Source organism: Scomber japonicus, chromosome 23 (assembly GCF_027409825.1).
Source record: "Scomber japonicus isolate fScoJap1 chromosome 23, fScoJap1.pri, whole genome shotgun sequence".
Lineage (NCBI taxonomy): Eukaryota > Metazoa > Chordata > Actinopteri > Scombriformes > Scombridae > Scomber > Scomber japonicus.
In genome coordinates, this window is record NC_070600.1 from 19,733,710 (window position 1) to 19,757,188 (window position 23,479).

The 23,479-nt window shown below is 40.4% G+C and overlaps 2 protein-coding genes across 2 annotated transcripts in view; one reads left to right on the forward strand and one right to left on the reverse strand.

Annotated features, from left to right (window-relative positions):
* Positions 1 to 13,799, forward strand: part of LOC128353108 (uncharacterized) — a 57,690-nt gene extending 43,891 nt beyond the window's left edge. Inside the window, exons 11-15 of the mRNA XM_053313795.1 lie at positions 8,377 to 8,447; positions 9,267 to 9,377; positions 9,476 to 9,573; positions 12,417 to 12,486; positions 13,435 to 13,799. Coding sequence (XP_053169770.1) covers positions 8,377 to 8,447; positions 9,267 to 9,377; positions 9,476 to 9,573; positions 12,417 to 12,486; positions 13,435 to 13,686 — 602 coding nt within the window. The 3' untranslated portion in view covers positions 13,687 to 13,799. The remainder of the gene's footprint in view (positions 1 to 8,376; positions 8,448 to 9,266; positions 9,378 to 9,475; positions 9,574 to 12,416; positions 12,487 to 13,434) is intronic.
* A 4,651-nt stretch (positions 13,800 to 18,450) lies between these two features.
* On the reverse strand, positions 18,451 to 19,249 carry ascl1a (achaete-scute family bHLH transcription factor 1a). The gene is made up of 2 exons (XM_053314172.1): positions 18,623 to 19,249; positions 18,451 to 18,501 (listed from the first exon to the last, which is right to left on the reverse strand). The coding sequence occupies exon 1, from the start codon at positions 19,247 to 19,249 to the stop codon at positions 18,638 to 18,640; it is 612 nt and encodes a 203-aa protein (XP_053170147.1). The 3' UTR covers positions 18,451 to 18,501; positions 18,623 to 18,637.
* Positions 19,250 to 23,479: the final 4,230 nt, after the last annotated feature.

Here is a 23,479-nt window from a genome sequence, read left to right on the forward strand (position 1 = left end):
TATTTCCATGACACTACTGCAGCACACTAAACATAAAAGCAAAATGATATATTGATATTCAATCTGCTGCAATACTTTTATTTTTGTACAATCTCTTAGTATTTGTAAAATTACGTGTACACCAACCTAAGCAACGAAATAGGTCCTTTGTTAGTCTTCCAACACAATCTGTTCAATCAGTACAGAAATGATTGATAGAAGGCAGCTAAAATGATTATTATCAGGGATCTACTGCGGTCATACTAACTTCTTGGTTATAGTTTGAAAAAGATTTTTTTGCCATGATTGAAATAAATCAACCCTGACTTGTTACTAGGAGACAGGATGTGAATGGTGGTCTTCACAAGTCCACAAAGACCTGACATCAAAACATGGAGTCTAATCACGTCTTGTATTGTAGGATCTCAATCTATTGCAGCAGATCTTGGGTCTGTTGGGTATGTTGGGTCTGGAGTCGAAAAGAGCAGATTCACTATCAGCCCACAGATCACAGAAGAAAAATATGTAAAGTTTAAGATAAATGACATGTTTTATTGCTCTTTACGACAGCGCTTGTGGAGCATTAAGCTGCTGCCAGTGTCAATGTTCTTCTTTCCAGGTCAGTCTGACATTGACCGCTTGGGTTTCTTCACATCGTTTGTTCCATCACTTAAAATGACTTATGTTCCCTCTAACACTTAACACTTTCCTGACAAGCAGCTTCTTGCAGCCATGAGAGTATTTACTGTCTTCTCTTAGTAGCAATAGTAGAAGTGGCAAGATGCTGTTATACCGTCACAAGACATTAAAGCGACACAGATATGTTGGCTGATATCAGCTTATTGTAGATATACTGATATCATCGTATATGTTACTGTTAAGAATAAAATACCAAACTAGACGATTCAGTATCTATCTCGATCACAGCGAAAAAGAAGCAAAAACATCAACATTATTTAAGTTATGTGTTTATACTAAAGAAATATGATATGATGATTGTGCTCCTTCTAGCTCATCATAATCATTATTTCTGCTGAGATGCAGGTCAATGCAAAAAGCTGTTGATGGATAATGAATTTCTAACTTAACAGGTGTGCAACAGGGCAATTTTGGAAAATAAGCATGAAGAATTTGAGAATGATAATTGAAATGAGTGCTTTGCATATTAAAAACTATAGCAGGAGAAGAAAGACAGTGGTGGAAGAAATATTGAATTCCTTTACTTGAGTATAGCAATACAGTGTAAAAATGTGCATCATCACTTGATATATTATTATTTATTCATTAGATATTTTATTAAACAAGGATTTGATCAGGCAAGACATTAAGAACAGTTTATGTACTATGACTGCCTGGAAAGTGCCAGCAAATTTCCAGTAAAACATTTACAAGTATTAATCAAACAGAAGTAAAACATGTGCAAGTATCATTAAAAATATCCTTAAGTAGACCCTTAAAAGCAGAGATTGAAATAAACATATCCAGTTGTAGTGGAAACATACAATAAATGATCAATATATGATACAAAAGATCTTTAAATAACATCAGATTGAATGAGTCACATGTTACATCCCATCTGAACCAGATCAGAATATTCTCATATAAAGTGTTTTTGTAACAATCATGTGGGTGTTTTGAAGAACACCTGAGAAGAAACCTTTTTTTTGCTTGCTAGATAACAAATAAAGTTATTTCAGTAACTTCATGGTCAAATAAAGAAGTAAATTGTGTGAACTTGTATAAAAATGTGTGAAAGTGACAGTGAGAATTGTTCCTGGGAATGTGAAGCTAATATGTAGTTTTCCTGTTTACGGAGACTTAATCCTTTAATCTTTATAGGCTTAGTTCAGTCAGTATGACACACATTCCCACTGTATCATAGCATCAAACTAATGTCATGATAAATGTGGAAATACAGTAAATAATACACCACTTTTACTCATCAACTTAACTGCTTGATGATCACAGGTGCTGCCTTTCACTTTTCATGCTTTCTCACTCATCCACAAACAGAAGTAAGTGTGCACTTGTGAAGGTTACGACAGCTCGAAACCACATTTAGTCACTCTTCTTGTGCACATGTGGGTCGCATGACTGCTTTATCAGTCTGAAAACCTGCACGGCCTCCTTCTACTGCACCTCCTGCTGGCCTGCTGCGGCCCACTGTTTTTCCTGCAGCGCTTGTATCAGATAAGATTTCGATCTTTACCTTTGATGTGGAGCTTGTTCAAAACGCCCAACAATGCCTCATTCTATACTATTGTGAAATGATACGCTTGGCCTGGTTTACAGGTCTGCTTTGGCGCTCAGACCTCTCACCTCCTTATCTTGCAGCACCATATTTCATACTTTATGGCTTTGTGTCGTCGCATTGAGCCAGTAGATTTACAGGATCATCACAAATTTAAGAACTTAAACCCAAAACATCCCATAAACCTATTTCTCATTCGTCAGTTTAGATCCTGTTTATCTGTGTGTGTGTGTGTGTGTGTGTATGTATGTGTGTGTGTGTGTGTGTGTGTGTGTGTGTGTGTGTGTGAATGCTGTTTGCTCTAAATTCGCAGTCTTAATCACATATTTTAGTGCTGTATATGTGGGGCATGTTGCACTCTGACATTCTCCTGCTATTAAAAAGGGGGTCACCTCCTCTCTGCTGCTGAATGTGACCTTTGTTAAAGGAATTATGGGACACTTTATACAGTGTTGATGATGAGCCTGAGACAAAAGTCTGGGATTAAGCGGGAAAGAGAGCAACAAACAAGTGAATGCGTTAAAAACACAATAGACCTCCTGTGTGTGTGTGTGTGTGTATGTGTGTGTGTGTATGTGTGTGTGTATGTGTGTGTGTGTTATAAAATTGCATCCAGGATCTGACATTGTTTTACTAGTGAGTTATAGAAGTGATTTTCATGTAATTGCACATTAATAACTGAGTACATTTACTGAGTAGTGTACCTATGTACAGTTTTGAGGTACTTGTACTTTACTTGATACTTGACTTTTTCAAATATTGTACTTTCTACTCCACTATAGTTATTTGACAGCTTTAGTTACTTTTCAGATGAAGATTTGACACAATGGATAATATAACAAGCTTTTAAAATATAACACATTGTTAAAGATGAAACCAAAAAGCAGTATGTAGTCAGGGTCACATTTCAGATGTCTATGAGTTGTTAACAGCTCCAACAAATATTGATTTTTCCCTCTAAACTTCAATAAATATTCAAATGATCCAATATTTCAGCAAAAATCTAATATTACAGAAAAAGTCCAAATACTGAAAACAGATTTATGTATCAGGACTTTGTTTTTTCTTCTTTCCTCTCCCATTAATCATCTCACCACCCCTCACATTTATCTACTGACCCTTTTCCCCAGCCTGAACTAATGATGTCATAATAATATATTAATATGTCAGTCAGAGTGATAAAATGACTACTTTTTGTACTTCTACTAATACTGTATGTACTTGTACTTAAAGTATACTATGCAGGATTGGTTGGCTGGCCTTTAAAGTTGAACTCTCCTCTTCGGCTCAACGAGCAACAGAAAGAGAAAGCAGCTGTGGTTGAGCGAGCTATATAGAATAAATGAAGAGAGCGAGTGGTACTGGCAAGAACAAAGCCATGAATCAGATAAATAAAAGGCTATTATCTGATTGTTTCATGGCAGTTACATTTTAAAGCACAAATAAAAACGCCCACACCTCCTCACACAACCCTTTGCTGAAATTTCATGTGCATGCAGAGCTTCATCCTGTCCGCTGCGGGCCTCTCTGCTCTGTAGGTGTGTAGTTCAGCCCTGCCCTCGGTCAAACAGACACACAGACCTGCAGCTCCTTATACATTCACGACACAGAGACAGAGAGCAGAGCAGAGGAGACAGGTTGATTTCACAGGTTGATGCACTGAAATGTCTGAAATGTAGGAAACTAATAAGAAAATACAGGCAGAGGTCAGAGTCTCTGCAGATAAACACACTTCTTGTAGGTCTTGGTTTTGGTTTCTTACATTTAAATATATATTTTTATAAGTTATGACAAATATGGTCGATTGAGTATCATATTATCTCAAAATCATCCAGATGTTGTGATTTTAAAAAAGAGACTTAACTGAAAAAAGAGATTGATAATCAAATCAGATTCATTACAGGTGGTTACTTTTTAGCATTGTTCATTGTTTTATCTTGTTTTTAATTCAGATAGCCATTTATTCGTCTTTTATTGCTGTTTGATTTTAGTATTTTAGCATTTATCGTATTTATGTCTGGAAAATGAATGAATAAATGATGATTTAGAGAGATTACTTTTGCATGAGTCTATACATTGGGAAATCCTGCATAGTATATCTTTAAGTGATTTGTTAGGTATTTACTTATTCCACCATTTTCAGATTACATTTATATTGCATGTACCTTGTTTTTGAAGAAGTGCACATCTTCTCAAGCGTTAAATGTTTTAACACAAGGCAGATTTTTAGATTATTTAAATAAGGATCTATGTGATCAAACAGATTAGTAATCAAGACTACAAAGCTGACCAGACATTTCAGTAGCTGACAGTTTTCACTACTCAGTGCCACAGACACATTTCATCTGCTACCTGAAAAACATCACTGAGGTTTGACACCTAGCCCTGTCGGCCATGGAGGGAAGTATAAATCATACACAGATGAGTACCAATAGTTGTCAGACGGGCAGTCAGCAGTGTTTTTCATCTGTCAGCTGCAGACATTGAAAGTGACGTCCAAGTGTGTGTTAAATGAGTTGTGACCCGAGGCTGTTTGCAGCTCGCGGACCGGTGCACGAGCAGTGACTCTGCAAGAGAAAAGGAACAAAACAGAAAAACAAACGCCAATGAAAGAGTGAACCTCCCTGCTCATCATCATCATGGCCCCATTCTTCCTCTCTCAATTGCTACTGAATCGCCTCGGTCTCATTACAGATTATGGCCTCAACAGAGTGACTCTCCCCTTTCTCTCGCCTTTCACAGTCCCTCTCTTGATTAACATTTTCTGCTAGGCTTCACACCAAAGGCACAACCTGTGCGCTTTAAAGGCAGGGTGGAAAAAAAGCCATCAAGCGCTGGAGTGGAATCAGATAAGGCTATCAGGCAGGAGGCTTTACTGCCTCGGCTTTGTCCCACTCCTCCACCCGCCTTCGCTTCCTCCCTCAATCTCTCACTCCACTGCACCTTTTGTGCAGCTGATTCCCTGACGGAGTGCTCCCTTCAGCCAGGGACCCCCCGACCTCCTCCTGCAGCACTGCACTGCAGGCCAACAGTGTGTGTGTGTGTGTGTGTGTGTGTGTGTGTGTGTGTGTGTGTGTGTGTGTGTGTGTGTGTGTGTGTGTGTGTGTGTGTGTGTGTGTGTGTGTGTGACACAGCAGCAAAGAAAGCAGCAGTGCAGACAGTCAAGGCTGATGTTGAGGGTGAATTCACTTAAACTCTATTTCATTCACAGAACAGCATTTACTCTGCTGTTTATCACAAGGACTTAACATCACTGGATATTATAAGAAATGTCATAAAATGTGTATTAATTTTATTAAACATTTTCCCTTAAAGCAATGATTTCACCTCTTTTTCGGTGCATTTTCACAATCACTGTGCAGAGATCATGTTTTACCCCCAATCTCATTTGCACTAAACTAATCTGTTTGTCCGTGGTGAAAACAGAAAGAAGTGACTAAACTTTACTAAACCATTTCTGGTACTGAACACAGTGGCCAGCTGCAAAAAAACATAAAATGTACCCTCAAAATTGGATCCAGATTGATCCACACATTTTTCACACATGGACATAAAGGATTGATTAGATATATACAGTAGAAGTACATGCATTTGAAACTTTTTAACCACTTTTTGTAACTATGAACAAAACAATTCATCCCATTGTTTATATTTCTTATGCTCGCTTAGCTTGTAATTCTTGAAAGCAGCATATTGTTATTTTGACACAGGATAAGCAATAGTTAGTTAGTAGATGAATAGATGATGAATGGATGGAAATGTGTGAGGGTTTAGTCACAAAACAATCAGCCTGTCATTGTCTCTTTTTTACAGGACAAAATAACACTAATGTCACAGCAGTACTGGAAGATCCACAATACAATGGTCTGGTTAGATGATGCAGGTCCATGAAGCTCCTGATCATGTCCCAGCCGCCTCTCGCTGCTCTTTTCATGTTTAACTGATCAAAATATTCCTCCTTTTTTCTATACATAAGAAAGCAAGGTGGTTTATGCTCTATTTAGTACATCACAATTACTCATTTAACTGAGAGACTTTTTGGAAAATCAACTCTCATAACTGAAATTAGCTTTCATCAAAAAGTGGCTTGGCATATTAAAAGCTGAAGCTTGAAGGGCAAAGTATTGAATTTCTTAACACTACCACACCGTAATAATGATCCAGTGACAGTTAAAGTCCTGTGTTCATAAGGTATTTTAACACAGAAGTATTGGCAAAATAATGTACTATAGTATCACAAGTTGGACATTCTCGTTATGCAGAATGGACACTTTTAAAGCATTTTACAGATTTTAAAGGTTTAGTTCATCCATGTGGAGCTCCAGCAAACTGGTGATTCATGGCATAATGTCACAAAACATTTTCCTTGTTAATAATAAAGTTATGTGATATGTTATCATGTATTTATCATGTAAAATCACATCACATGATTTGGCTTTAAAATAAGTCAAAAGTAGAGTAGTAAATGAAATGTAGTATAAGAAAAATACAAGTGCCTCTAGATGGTGCAGAAAAAGTGCAGCACTTAAGCAAACATGTTTAGTTCCTCTCCACTTCTGAAGAAAGATGACCCACCTGACTGGTTCTGGTCAGTCAGTATGAAGTCAAACAAACCAGCATGGGTCAATTTTAAATATTTATCATATCTGTGTTTCTGGACTCTCTGCTCCAGATGGCCAGTCAACTTCAGTCAGCCTCGCTCTAAAAGAGAGAAGAAGGTAGATCTATTCACTCTGTCGCACAAGCTGCCATCTCACTTTAGCAGATTGATCAGTGCGCTGATCCAGCCGCAGTGTGAATGCGTGCGTGTGTCTTTTGAAGAGAGAGAAGACTTTTAAATCCCATGCAGGCTGACCAGCGGCTGCATGTGTGCCTCCAGATCCCAGCGCTGCAGTCCTCTTCTCATCACAGATATTTGCAAACAGATGCACGAAGCCAACTCTGCAGGTTTTTTGATCAATCAAGCTTTAACAAGTCAAGTTGACTAGATGCGAATGTAACATTTTGCATGTGAAAGAACGAGGCCACGGAAGGCCTGGTTTTGATTAGGCCTAAGCTGATAAATGGCAGATTCAAACAGCCCCCTGCTATTGCAGAGAAACCCCAGAGGTCCAGGGGTTTAAGTCCAGACTGATATCAACTCTGTTGCTTCTCTTTCTTCTCCAAACCAATGAATAGATCCATTATTCAGTAGACTCATTCTCATCTCCTAAATTGAAGTGGCAGCAGCTTAAAAGCCCCCATTTTCTACCCCCTTTTTTTCCAAGTCTCTCTCCCTCCCAAATTTGGCTACTGAAATATTCATGGGTGCGGTTAGCCTCAGTTTGTGCCTTTTATGTAATCATTTTAATATTTGGGACTTTCGTATTGATGATCACATTGGAATCGAAGAAATAAACTACTCTTTTTAAAGTTTGAGTCTTTTGACAAGCGTGTTTGAGGATTATGATCATAAACAGTTTTTCTTCTGTATATTTTAATGTAATCAGTGCAAATGTTTCAAATGTAGGATTAAACTAACTATAATGTGTTATAAAATGTCTGATGGCTCTCTCTATCATTTTGACCAATCTGTAAACCAAACTGTATTTCCACTCGCTGTCCACAGTTCATTCATGCTTTATTCATTTCCCACAAAATATCCACTCACAGTAAACATCTTTGTTCTGTTAAAGCATAGCAGTGAGCAGAATAATGTGGTTTATTTCAAGGCCTTGACCACTATACTTCTCTAACATCTATTCATCTCGCTTTCTGTCTTCATAAAAAAAGGCACAGCAGCTAAGTGCCACTCTCACCCCCCCCCCCCCCTCCTCCTCCCTCCCTCCCCCCAGATCACAGCCAATTGGACGCCCTGTGAACCGCTCACCCTGTATTGTCCCCTCTCCCTGACCCCAGTGCCACCAGAGGGGAGAAATATTGCTCTAATCCACTCTACACACACACACACACACACACACACATACATGCACACAGCAGCCTAAGATTGTTGCTCAAGCTGGAAAACACTGCTGTGGTGTAACATTTAATACATTGAAGAAACACATTGTTACATTTTGTTTGTGTGCAGTCAGAAAGTATGTAGTGTATATGATATATGGATTCTACAAACTCTGAACGTTTGTCTCTTTCTTTTCTCTTTGCAGTCGACTTCTTGGCAAAGTATTGCATTTTCAGTCAGGAGAAGCTGGCCGAGTACAAAAGAGCTTTTGAAGCAGTAAGTGAAAAGGGAGTTTGAACCTTTCTACAGTATATTCCCTGAGCTTTTGAATGTCCACTCTCACTCACTCCAATATGTTGCACTCCCATTAAAACATAGTAACTAAAGAGCGGTTATTTGCATTATTGATTCATCGTTTGGTCTACAAATGGACAGAAAATGGGGAAGATATCATGCTTTTTATGATCTTCTGTTGTTTATATACTGTTAAGATGTTGGATTTCTATGTTAAAGATTGTAAAGTTACAGAACTTGAGGTGAATGCATGTAAAAATGTTCCCTGCATGGCAAAAGCCAGACTTCAGCCTTCTCTGAAGTTATCTCTACGTCTTCCTCTTGATGACATCCGCAGCCTTTGTTGCTAAGGTTGCTCATGCTTGAACATTTCCCTTTTTAAGGAAAGAATGAAGTGAAATCCCATCAGGCCTTAAAGAGTCAAGAGCTAAAACGACTTGTTACAAACAGAAGCTGAACTGAGGGGCTGCATAAAATACCACAATAACATAAATATGGAGTTTTTTTTTCAAACTGTAAATCATGCAAATATATTCCAGTAGAGCCCCAGAATATAAATATATACCTAGAAATGTGCATGATGCATCTCATTTAAAGCAATGTCTATCATAATGTCTCAGAACTCAAGTTGCCGCAATGAAATGACTTTTTTTGTCCAACCAGTAATCCAAAACCCAAAGTAGACAATCATAGACTATGAAAGCCAGCAAATATAAACAATGAGTCACAAAAAAAAAAGCCCAACTGGTTCTATTGATTGTTTCAGCTCTAGATGATGATGATGTTGGTCTTTATTTGCAGGAGGACAGTGACGGTGATGGTTACATCTCCTGCCTTCAGGTTCTACTTACTCTTAAAAACATCATCCCTCCTGAGCTGCTGTCTGAAGAAGAAGAGCTTTATGTCTACAGGGTTGGTCCTTTACTTTATATATATATATACTCATGCACATAGTTATACAACGTACACCACAGTCACATCAGCAGGTTTGATTGTCGTATCTTTTTCAGATCCTGGAGATGGTGGACTTCAGGGTGAGAGATGGGCTCGTGGACTTGAGGCTCTTTGCTGTGATCGCTAGCCTGGCACAGAAAATAGCCACCATGGAGTAAGTGACCGACAGCAGGCACACTCCACACTTCTCAATGAGGCCGGAAAAGGGAGTCACTGACCTGCCATAAATAAGAATAAGAGTGTGTACGCAAGTCTGTTCCAGCGATTTTGTCATCGTGTGTGGGGACCTCTTTGATCCCATTCCTGTCACACTTTATATGATGTTTGAGGTTAGAACACCATAAAATATGTCTCCTCTGAAGTCATTTCTGTCCATAATTGACTCTTAAAACCTACTTTTCCAGTGCAGTCAATATAAATGTAAAGATAAATGTTTCTATCTCCACAAACAAATGAATAAAGTAGGAAATCATGGCTTAATTTGATAAAATAGTGAATATTAATGCTTTAAGGACTCAAATCCAGACAGAAAGGACTTGGTAAAAGTTTTTGCAGTGAAGATCTTGGACCTTGTGAGTGGCGTTTTTCACTCTTTTCTGACATTTTATAGATTTTTATGGAGCTAAAACATGACCTGAACCTCTGATTCAATTGGCCCCAGCGTCCTTGTGTCACTACATTATGTCCCATATGCTGCAGATTCCCACACACAGCGCTTTTTTTTCTCCTGCCCTGGGGTTTATAGCTTCCTACAGACAGGAGTATGTGGAGCCAAGCCTACTCCGGAGGTCCCTGAGGGTCAAGGCCTGCTCCCAAAACCCCTCGCCCCAGAGTGAGAGCTCCCTCTCAGCAAGGACAGGGCCAGGGTCATGGGTCCTCTGATTTACGGCCAGCCCTTTGTGTTCTGTATTAGAGGAGGCCTGTAGACTGAGTGACTCGCTGGCACAGAAAGACCAGGGTGTCTGCTCTGTATAGAGGCAATTATAGTAATGATAATGAATGTCCATATTAAACCTCCTTTCACAAAACTCTGTCTTTCAATTTAAATACGAAGAGAGAAGATCAGCATTCATAATACCGCCACCTAAACAAGGAGAAAACAATAGCATCCTTCTGTCATCTCATCCCAACTGAACTAAATTGATCCTCTTACCTGTTTCAGTTAATCCTGTTGTCTCTAATCCTAGCTTAGAAATGAGCTGAAACAGTAGTTACACAATCAGCCTTTCTGATCACGTCAGGCTTTGAAATCTGAGAAAGTGTATCCCAAATTTTTATAAATATATATCTTTTTTTACTTCCAGTTTTACCTCATGCTAATTGCACCCTTCCCCCCACCCCACACTCACACTCCTCACTCTCCTTTTCAACTTTAACTGTCTGCCGCCGTCATCTCTCTCATCTTCCCCGACTCTCTTGTTGCCTCCCTCTCACCCTCTATGCCATGCTGTTTTGGCCCTTGACTCAGCCCATCTGTCCCTGTGTAGCATTGTGCTCCCCCGACAAGTCCACCTCACACAGCGCCACATTCCCTCAGGGCAAAGTCACATGATCTGCCAAGAAGCACATTGCCATACAGGATTCCCATCAGTGGAGCCGCACCGGTCGAGCTCATCACCACCAGTCCCGTCCCCTCTGGGTTTGTGAGCATGCATGCGTGCGCTGAGAGTTACAGTAAGTCTCCTCGTTCCTGGAAATTCAACCGGACTAAATGAGTCAGTGAGCGAAGGAGCGCTAATTCAGTATGTCGAAGGGGGAAAACATGAGACAGCAGAACCCAGACTGACTCCCCGCCACATAAACTGTCAAACAATACATGTACCTCCTCCTTCTCCTCCCCCTCCCCCTCCACAGAGTTCCCTTTTTATAGCACAGCGTCACTGCAGCCCGCTCAAAAATATCCCAAAACAACTCTCAATTCTGTCAAATCAAACTAGGTCAGAATATGTTTGCATCTCAGCACCCCCCGTACCCCCCCTTAACGAGGAGACCGCCAAAACTTTTGGCATTACGTAAGCGAGAAGTCTGCTGTGTTGGCCACAGCGGGGTGCCAGAGGAGGGCCGACAAAAGAAAATGGGTTAGGCTGCTATTATCCTCCCTGCAGTCCATCACCGGTCCCCTAGTCCCTAGTTTACGCTAGCCATTATCACGCCAGTGTCCTTAGCACACCAGCATTTGGACTCTTTTCCTGCAAACCAAGTGCAATTAATGATCATTAGCTGCCCTGTCTCGCTTCATCCCCATCAAGCCCCTGCCTGCACCGTGGTTGGAGGACAAGGGCCAATCACGGCACAGGGAGCACTCAGGCGTGCATTGCACTCGATGGCCTAGCGCTTGGCCATTCTTTGCACTAACAGGCCATTGAGCACACGGTGAGGAGGGGCTCATTAACACTGGGCGCTCATTAGAGAAGGGACGACCGTCGCTGTGCCACACGCTGGACAGGAGAGGTCTGTCCCAACACAATCGGTTGTGTCTCCCTCTAATTATACGAGCGGACCTAGATTTTGTTGGTGTGCGAGCGGTCACATTGCACCAGAGTGTGCCCTGGTTGCTTATTTCCCTCCTCAAACCTCCACACGAATCCCGCTCACTCTGCCCCAGCTCCCCCACACCCACCGTCCCAAAACCACAGCAGTTTTATCCGTTACTGTGGCGGGATGTCCCTGTGTGCCCGCGCATTGTTTGGCAGCAAGGCCACTGTGAGCAACCACAATGGGCTCAGAACACTTTACCATCATGTCTCTCCAAACACAACATTGCACGGGACGGACCCGCCAAAAATCACCCGCCATGGCAACCAGATTTTCCTAACGCTGTCACCTGAAGCTGAACTCTTCTGATTTTAAACACATTTTAGATTTATATGACAAATAAACATTTTATTGTATTTCACAAAAAAAAATTAAAATTTAAATAGCATACATGCTCTTTGCAGAGACAACTTTTAGCAGTTAATGATTTCATTTTGATGGTTATTTTTTCTTTTCTTACAGTGATTTTATGCGATCACTTATCAACAACATGGACTTCCGTTCCCTTGAAGTGAGGCTCTTTAAAGCGAAGGTAAAGTCATGGTTTAGCTTTTATTTGGCAAATTCTCTGAGAATGTTGCTGGCTATTAGGTGCACTGAAGGCCACACCACCACATTTTCATACTCTCAGATTTGTTTGCACAAGGTGCACTTGATTACCTCCATGCAACATCAGATTAACTCCCACATTAGTCACATTCATGTCACAAACACCAACTCCGTGTCTCTTTCATGGCTCCGCGGGTATAATTATAATGAAATAAATACTGGTAAACACTTTGAAGAGCAATTCCAAAGCATGCTTTGTAAAGCTAGCTTTTTTTATGAAAGCCACTCAGCCCTCATGCATAGAAATGAGGGAAGCAAGCCAGGGAGAAAAAGAGACGGGTGCTTTTCCCTTTTCATAGATTAGCACAGCCTTAATCTCATTAAAGTGCCCAGCAGTGAACATGCCGTCCACTCCGCCCAGCCCTGTAATCAGCCTGAGACACACGGCTCATCTCAGATGGACCGGGACTAGCCTAGCAGCTGGCCGCTCACAAGTCGGCCCGGCCCTCATTCATACAAGGAAGTAGTGAGCAACTGAAAGGCAGAAGGAACATGAAAGCCTGTGGCCATGGGTGTGGAAACTGAGCCCTTGGCCAGGTAGGGGAGGCTTTGTAATTATAGAGCTGTTAGGGATAGGGTTGTTAACTGGAGAGGTTGGAGGGGGAAATTGGCTAATTGCCAGAAGGATTATTGTCCCCCCCTTCCCCTACCCCCAGCAATTATTACCTAGACTGCATTAACTGTGCAAACAGGTGCACTCAAACAAGACTAGAAACAGACTGATGTAATCTGAGGCTACTCCAAGGAGCACACACAAAAACAACACACTCACATGTGCACCTACACACTCACGACTGTGCAGAGTCCAGATCCAGTTTTTTCTTGTTTCAAATTGTATTAATGTGTGTTATTATTATTATGACTCCTGCAGCAACTCTTCCTGTTCCTCCTGGAGGACCAACGAGGGGAGGTCAGCCCTCAGCAGGGCTTCATCAGTGCCGAGCAGCTGCTTTTGGAGCTGAAGGCCGGGGGAATCCAGCTGGAGCAGGAGGCGGCCATCAGACTGGAGCTCCAGCACATTCCCCCCCTCGACCTGCTGGACTTCCTGGCCTACCTGCCCCTCTTCATGCTCATTCACAAGTCGGTCATCTCCAACCCTCTGGATGACTTCAGCAACCCTTGACCTCAATCACTGCACTGCACTGAACTGCCATTATCAGAACTGAAGTCTTGTGTACAAAGGTATAACACCTGACTAACAGAAAAGGTTTGAAGCTGCTCACCACCTGCATTAAATAACTGTGGAAGAAACAAAAGGATGATTAGCATTCAATTATAACTATTAAATTAAGTAAGTATTATAACTTTTAAAGTAAGTCATACTTTGACCTAAGGATCAGAGGCCAACTCCATTGTAAATTTAAAATGACTTTGACAAAGGTGGTGCAACAGTTGTAACAAACATTTCCTATTATAACACAGAAGTTAATCTCCACCTTAATGATTCAGCCTAAGATCAGATTTAACAAGTGACAAGTGACCAAATGTCATGCAGTGGTGAAATTAGTAAAAAATAAGTTATGTTTCTTCCTACTGCTGATTTTATTCTAATCTTAAAAACCTAATACTTGGTAATTAAAGTGTTAGAGCATTTCCCACTTTCGCTGCTGAGTTACTTAACATCAACATACCATGTGCAGAGGAGATTTAGGATGTTGACTTTTTGTGTAAAGTATTTGCATTCTGATACATCACCAAGTGTTGACTGTAAAATAAATCAACAAAGATTTATTGAATCCACAAAGATGGCATCTACCTCCAGATAAAATGTAACTATTACGCTATCATATTTGTGCTTTGAACATAAGTGCATATTGAATTCTTCCCTTCCCTCCACACATAGGTGATATTCTGATAATTAAAGATCATGATGGGATAGTGACAGTGGTGTTTAGAAAACTCCATGAGGAGAGAGGCAATATTAAATGAGCACATGGACCATTTATTTCACAGAGCTGTGAAGTGCTGTCTATGGTCCTGAATTGCCCTGAACTCTTCCACTATAACAACTGCTCACTGTGCAATGCTGCAAACGCACCACACAACTATTATATCAGTGTGCACTGGATGAAAACTCTCAAACTTCTTTACAAAATTGATCTGACACACTGCTCTGGGGGTACTGGGGTAGGGTAGAGTTTGGGGGGGGTATTCATGTAAATTTACTGATGCAACAACTGCTTATTGTCCTGGAGTAAAAAAAAAATCTCTCTCTCTATATATATATATATATTTGAGCAAACATAGCCACAGAGACGTATAGGCTGTTGTCTAGCTCCATCCAACTTAATCAACACTGATGAATGATATTCAATGAGATATTCAACTAATATAGTTTGAGTCATTGTTTTGCTTCGGCTTTGCCAATTAGATATGGCCGTGCTCTCCCGCGGTGCATGCACGCTTGACAGACCGCCACAGAGGGAAACATAATGGGCTCTGACAGGCAGCAAACCAGGACTGTTAGATCAGGGACGTCCTATAGGCAGCGTACGCCTGCATGTACAGCCCAAAACCACAAGAGAGTATGTTATGTAAACTTTCCATTAAAATTCACTGCATAGTGCAATTCTACTGTTGAATTAAAAACTATCAAAATGGACTTAAATCCTGGTTTGATGTTAAATAAATTGCCCCCCTTTACATATCATTCCCTATTTTCACCTTCTCTCCTCTCAGCTGCTTCTTTACTGTGACCTTTAGGAGTGTGTCACAATCATGTAACTAAATTTAGAACAGACCAACAACCTTGCACAACCAAGTCCTTATGAATGATGGTTTTATTACTGTTTTTAAATGACAACAGCAGCTCTGAGAAGATATATGTCTCCAAAGTCTTATCCAAAGAATTATCTGTCGGGGGGTTTTAGAGCAAAAAAAACATTGTTGCATCATCAGCATTGTGCTCGCCAGCTTCTGCAACCATAAAGATAAAAACTGAACCCTAAACCCTAAATAGCTGTTTGCATGTAAGAAGAAACCCCCACTGAAATGTTTCCAGCTGCCCAAATATCCACCATCATCCTCTGTATAGACAGTTTTGACAGTGATTTCGTCTGTGTAAGAATCTCATACTCGGTTGGTTGGACATGAGAATTAAATGTGCCCTGCAGGTTGAAGTAAATGCATCTCAAAGCAAAAACAACATTGCCTTTTGTTGTTTGTACTTTTTTTGTACTGGTTGCAATTATGTTTGGTTACATCATTCTATCCTTTAGGTTTATTTCATTGTGTCTCCTACATTGTCTCCTATGAGGCACTACTTGTAAATGTGGCTATTTGTAAAGTCTCATTCTTTGGGCTTTTGTTTTGCTTTGTTTTTTGGGTCTAAATGAACTAGTTAAATTTTAAACTATAAGCAAACATGATTGAACCCTTTGAAAACTCAGCCTACTTAAACCGAGCAAACTGTTGTCTGACATTGTTGTTTTCTACATGTTCAAGTCTCACATCATGATTTGTGTTGATGAATCATGTTCACCATTATTTATCTGCACATAAGAAGAGAATAATAATAATAATAATAATAAAGATACAATTCTTAATTAAATAGTAATTCTTACTGTTATGTTCATTAGTGCTTTCTTTATAATGAGTAATTGTAGTGTTGCAGCTCTGTTCATGTTTAATGGGACCCTCGAGCCCCCGCTCAGGGCCCCCTGGTGGTCCATGAACCCTCCTTTGAGAGCAACAATGAACCCTGAACATACCACAAGCTTTACAGTTCGTTTCTTTCTGGTAATCAAAAAAAAAAGTTTTAATGATCTGAATCAAATATTTGAATTTGTTTATTTGATTTGATTCCTCGACTATACGATAAGAGCTGCATGAAAAAAGATGAGAACAAAACGAGCCAAACAGTATTATCTTCAACCACACACACACACACACACACACACACACACACACACATACACATACACATACACACACGCACACTGGCTTTTTTCCCCTCCCAGGTGGTGATTGTTGTGTGTTCAGCGGCATGCTGCTGTCAGGAGGCACACGCCATCAGCCAATTCAGCTCTGTGTCTCCACTCGACCACCATACAAACCCCACTCACTCATTAAACCAGACACGCGTCCGGCTGCACCCTCCGCCCTACCTGTCAAACTTAGTTTTGGAGAAACACAAGCCCTGCTTCAAAAATCTGTTGGTGATGTTATCTTTCCCTCCAACTGCTAAAAATAAAAAAGACACCCCGGTGAATCTTTTTTTTTTGATCATAAAAACTTATCATTATTTTTATTATTATTATTATTTTTTCAAAGCGTAACTTTCGTGCTTTTTATAACTTTGAGCCGTTTGGGACATTACGGATGGTAAATCCATGTAAACTGAGGTTGTTTTGTTGATATGAAGGACAGTTTAACTCTTAGTCCAGACTGTGAAGATAACAATCAGAAAACATGTTATTGAAAATAATTTCAGTTTTTTTCATTTATGATAGTTTTCTCAAGAGAAAGAAACACTGTTTGTTTCTGTGCGTATGTAGTACCAGATTGTAATTGTATAATCTCTTATGAGGAGAAGGCTTACATTTCACGCACTGGTGCCACCAGATTTACTTTTTCCTTAAGTCGATTCTATGCAGTAATACAAAAGAGAGAGGACTGGGTTGGACATTTGGGGTTCAGCCGAGGGACCAATGACACCAGGCTATAAAGAGCCACTGTGTCTTGAATCTTGAATTTCGAAAGTAAGAAAATATATCGTGCGTAAAATGTGTGTAATTGTGCGTAAAAGTCAGTTTTCGCTGAAACAAATTATCAAATGATGATTTGTTTTATCCCTACAGTGTAGTTTGTATCTCGTCATATTTTAGCTTCATCTTCCATTTCCCTTAACTTCTTACTGACCAGCTTTTGACAACTGTAACTAAAAGTCTTTCCCTCTTTTCATCTCTCTCTCTCTCTCTCTCTCTCTCTCACACACACACACACACACACACACACACACACACACACACACACACACACACTCAAAGTAAGACATGGAAAAGAAAATTCAGTAGCAAATCATTTTATTCTTGGACTAGAGTGTAGAAAATATGGTTATAAGACTTCTTTTTCAACATCTGTTTATGTGAAGACAATATAGAGCTGGCAGTGTAAAGAGACAATGCATGGCCATTGCGCTCTGTTTGGACAATAGCTGCATAACTTTTGATCATTGTGAACTTCATGACATAATGCAATAACATGGTTTTTGCTATTAAATAAGACACATTGGTGCTAGAATAAAACGTCGGAGTGTCAAACTCCTTCTGGAAACCTCATGAACAGAAGAGCCAGAGAATAATAGACTACACGTCTACATAGGCAAGAGGTATAGAAGCAACTTCGCAATATATAGACAAAATATATACAAAAGGATGTGTACAAAACATCTATAAATCTCTTACATACAAAAATATCTTAATATATTTCAAAAAAAGCGTTTGATATAGAATTTCATAGAATAAATCCGCGACTTGGAAGCATTTTCTGAATTAAACGTCTGAGATGTTTACCAAAGGGTTGGTGTTCTGTGATTGGATTTAGCATAGTTGAAGAGCAGAACGTGTTAAATAATGTTTTTTTTAATGTGCTGCTGAAGAGCATGAGTTCACTTTAGGGCTTTTTTTGTTTGTTTGTTTTGTTTGTTTGTTTGTTTGTTTAGTTTGTTTATCATGGGCAAATGCACAGAAGCTTGGATTCCCACGCTGTCAGGAGACCCGTCTTCCTGTAATCCTTTGGCGCTGATCTCGGGCCTGATTTTCCCAAGTTTTCAGGATTTTTAAGGCCGTGTCTGTCTGTCTGTCTGTCTGCCTGTCTGTCTGGGAGGACCGGGCTTTCAGGACAGGCGTAGTCAGTGCATCTTGTTCTTGAAGACACCTTGCCTCCTCCGGGACCATCCCAAGCGCACGACAACAGTAAAGTGAGTTGATCCATATTTCTGTGAGAGGGGGAAAAAAGGAGAATATGAAGGTTAAATCACTGTTCAAAATGTTTATCTTGAATGTTTTTAAGTGTCAAAGTGTCTGATGGTGACAGTCTAATAACAAGTCTATTCTTACCTTATATATAGATGCTCAGAACCAGTTGGTGAAGTCTAGTAGCTCCTGCTCCTCTGGACTGAGGGGGTCGTAGGAGCCCTCATCGGAGGAGTAGGAGGACACCGGTGAACCTGTCATGGAGTTCATGTCAGCAGAGTAACCCTGCGACATGGTTGGCGACAAGACACCGGACTGAAACGCCGCGCTCACTGCGTCGTGCTCGTCTAGTAGCTGCTGCAGGGCTCGGATGTACTCCACGGCTGACCGCAGCGTCTCTACTTTGCTCATCTTCTTGTTGGCAGCGCCGTTGGGCACGTGTTCCCGGAGGGTGGCGAAGCCGTTGTTGACCAGCTTGACCCGGTTACGCTCTCTCTCGTTTCTCCGGGCCACTGCGTGCGGCTGCTGCTGGGGCAGAGTGTAGCCAAAACCCGCAAAATTCAGCCTCCGTTTGCACCTGAGCAGCTCTGGAGAGGAAGAGCGTTGTCTCTTGGGTTGCTTGGACCCTGACTTGCTGCTGCCTTGGCTGCTCTGGCTGCTGCTGCTGGGACTCAGCTGGATGCTCTGAGCCGCTGCGGAGGAGAAGAAACAAGCGGGAGGCATCAGCTGCTGGTGGCTGATGTTAATTTCCATGTTGGCTGTGAGGTCCATTCACAGTTTTTAAAAAAAAGAAGAAAAGAAAAAAAGAAAACAACACAAACTTATAAAGAATCGCAAAAGTCTCAAGGCGGTGTGTCCCGCTCGTGCCGTTCACGTGGTGTAGGGGCAGTCCGCTGGGCTGCTGCCTCGCGCGCTCCTCAAAGCTGCACTGAGTCCTCGAGGAAAGACGCCACTGCTTTTCAATGCGTTTGGATGAGGAGGGGGGTGTGAGGGTGGCCACGCCCTCCGGTCGCGTGGATACACCTAGGGCTCCTGCTCCGGTGCCGGTGCGTTACGCGCGCCGGACGCGTGCCACTTGAAGCACTAAACAAACAGTCAGTGGCGAGAGGTTTTTTTTTCTTTTTTTTTTCTTTCTATCTATCACGGGTGTCAGTTAGGTGAGCAGCACAACACAGAGGAAAGTTTTGAAGTTGGAGGAAAAACTGTTAACTACAATATAAACTTGAGTGTTTTATTGCTGAACCAGACTGAGCTGTTTTGTTAAGAGTGAAACTTTTATCATATATCCTGAAGTTTTCCTCATTAAACATATACATAGACACGATCAGTATAATTAATACATTCATATTGTTGTTTCTGTTTTATATGAATGTGTCTATTTATGTATACAGTTGCATTGTGTGGACTACTGTAATATCTTTTTTTTATACTCTTTGTGACGTGTCTGTGAAAAGTGCTATATAAATACATTGTATGATTATTATTACTATAAATAAAAAAGCTTTAAGGAAGGATTTAGAGATCTTACAGGAACATATTATCACTATAGCCACATAATCTCCACACTCTGTAAAAATCTATATGAACTTTTTTCCCCCCACCCAACGAGCTGTCGATGATGGAAAATGGTTTCTCTCATTCTCACTCTCATTTCAACAGGTGACATTATGATAAATAGCATTATCATTGCTTGTTTTTTCATATATCGAGTCTGTTGCACCAATGTGTTTTTCTGAAGGAAGGCATGTATTGTGTATTAAGAAGATTCCAGTTGATAAATATGGCTTAAAAAAAGAAAGTATTAATGCAGCGTGGCAGAAATATGAAGAAATATACTAAATAAAGTATTGTTTTGTGTGCATATAAGTGGAGTTTCCCTGCTTTGGACCAAACTGTGGTGCTGAAAGACAGCTCACGTCGAGGACTCAGATTTTTTTTCTCTCTTTTTTTCTAGATCGCTGTAGTTTATCAGAGAGCTCAGCATGTAAATCAGCTGCTCAGTGGCGTTTCAACTCAAACACAGTCTAGTTTTATTGTTAACATTACAGACGCGTCTGAATGCCTCTCATTTGAGGGACCATTGTGCATCAGAGGCCGAATTTTCCACTTTGATTAGAGCAGATCATCAGCAGCACAGAGGCGGGACGGAGGGGCGCAAATCTGCAGAGGGGCCCTAAGAAGCAGTTTGGAGGAGGCTTTTGTGTATGATTTGATACACCCGATATGGTTACAGTAGCGTCGACGCGGTGTGCTCTGTCGATTATTGTCGCTTTGAAAAGTGTAGAATAATAAAACATGTCTTTCAAACAGGGAACAAAACAAAAAGAACCCTCCAAGACCAAACTGGAGGCTAATGCCCAGTGTTCCTCTCTGTCTGTGTTTGGGTGTGTCACTCCGTGCGTGCGTAAAATTAATTTATGGAGTCTCTCTCTCTCTCTCTCTCTCTCTCTCTCTCTCTCTCTCTCTCTCTCTCTCTCTCTCTGTGTGTGTGTGTGTGTGTGTGTGTGTGTGTGTACTGGCACCCCCCCCCCCTCTCCCTTTTCCTTTATTTCTGTGCCTCTGTGCATGCCCTCTTGAAGTGGGGATTGTAATAAATTGTGCAATTTTTCTGCGTTGGCAGTGGCATTCAAAATCAAGCTTGCATTGAAGAACTCCAGCCCCCACCCACCAATACTTTCTTTTCTTTCCATCCCCCCTTACTCTCTCTCTCTCTCTCTCTCTCTCTCTCTCTCTCTCTCTCTCTCTCTCTCTCTCTCTCTCTCTCTCTCTCTCTCTCTCTTTGGCCCAGCAAGAGAGTTTAGAAAAGAAGCGTGGGTTTCTATTCAGCCTCCCCCTGCACCCCTCCACCATCGCCAGGCTTTCTGAAACCTATCCATGCCCTGTCAGTGTGCTTCCAGAGTCCAATTAGCGTTTTGTAAGGACTCTCTCTCTCTCTCTCTCTCTCTCTCTCTCTCACACACACACACACACACACACACACACACACACACACACACACACACACACACACACACACACACACACACACACACACACACTCACTCTCTCTCTCACTCTCTCCTGCGGTCTTCCAGAGGCTGTGAGGGCGCTCACTTTACTTGAGGGGGCTTTCCAGTCATAGCTGAGTGTAATAATTAATATGACATCTGGGCGCCCGAGTTCCCATTTAACCACTTTCTGCCTTCTTTTTTTTCTTGGTCTCTTTTATTTAGAGAGTTTGCTGCATGGGGGTTTAATAAAACAAAACAAAACAACAACAAAAAAACTTATAAGCACCGTTGATAATCTGTGTGTGTGATGTTAAAGGATTATATTTCAATTTCTTTGCTATTAAAAAACAGTTTCTTCTGACAGTGTTTTGTTTACTTTGAGCAGGTGCACAGGAGGATTATGTTTAAAGAATCACGCTGAAGTGGACTTTTAAAGCAAGAACTAGTGTTATCTGACATATAACATAAAAAAAGTTAGAATGTACTATAGTAACTAACTGCTGAATACAATAGCAAGGGCAAAATAGTTGTAAATGGAGGGAAAACTGGAGGGATTTAACTAACTTTAGTGCATGGTGAGAACATTTCAGCCCACAGATATGAGGAGAGATGCTGAGGAATGCATGATAGCTCTAACTCTGCAGGAACAAGAGTTATATTAAAGTTATGAAGATTTTTGATACTGTTTTGTTTGTCATACCATTCACAATAATTGCTCAAGCATGCATGTATACAACTGACTGACCTATCCCCTTTACATTCACTCTAAATGGCCACTTTATTAGGAGCATCTGTGCAATCTAATGCAATCCAATACAACAGCTCTGTCATATAGTCTACTTTTAGAAACGCTTATTTCAGTTTTTGTTGACATTGTAAGAAAGCGGGTAATTCAACTTGATGTTTATTTTTGAGGTCGTAAAAAGTAGCAGGTTTCTAATAGTTTGCCCCTCTTGTGTATGTTAATAGTGTGGACAAAATATTAGAAACACCATTCAATAAAATTCACCCTAATAAACCACCATCACCCACTATGACCTCAATAATAAACATAAAGTAGAATTATCTGACAATATCAACAATACCTGAAAATGTATAAGTTTCTTAAATGTAGACCTTAAGGCAGAGCTGTTGTACTAGATTGAATTACATTGCACCTAATTGCATTAGATTATTGCACCTTTTGCACCTAATGAAGTGGACAATGAGTGTATAGCAATTCATTAAGAAAACATAAAATACAGACGTAATTAATCCTCCCAAACAGTTGCAATGCCTTTATGCTATTTTCTTAACTAACTTCTCTCCTGTGATAGTTGTGTAAGCATCACAGCTCTCTCGTTTTTGCTGTTTTCTGCCTGAGATGAACAGTTGTGAGTGAATATCGCCCTCTAGAGGACAACAGTGGTACTTAACACTGGGACTAAATATTCAATCTCCCACCGCTAGATGGCACTGTTTCCTGCTGACTTTGCTTTAAAAGACTGTGACAATGAAACTTTATAGATTTTTAATAGTTTGTGCATGTGTATTAGTCACAAACGATCATATAAGAACTATAATAATATATCAGTACCAGTTAAATTGAAAAAGTAGTGGTAAAACTCTTGAAATTGCACACATAATCTAGATTTATTAATGTTTGCAAGGATTTTTGGTGTTTTTTTCTTTTTTGAACTTGTAATTTTTGCTGTTTTGCTTATACTTTATTTTGCAATGTTTGTACCCATGTAATATTAATTTGGTTCATTATTTGTATGTTTATTTTGATATTTTACTTTGCATTATTATTATTATTATTACTGCGTTTTATCTCTTATAAAAGGTGAGGTTTTAAGATAAACCCATTGTAGGTTTTCTACCTCAACCATAACATGTGTTTTATTCTTATTTTAACCCCTTTTCACTGGTTTTTATTTCACAAATGTGCAAATAATCCAATAAACCAGTGAATAGTATTTTGTCTGTACTGAGCTTCCGTAGTCTTTCAGGTCACGTGACTTTATTTACT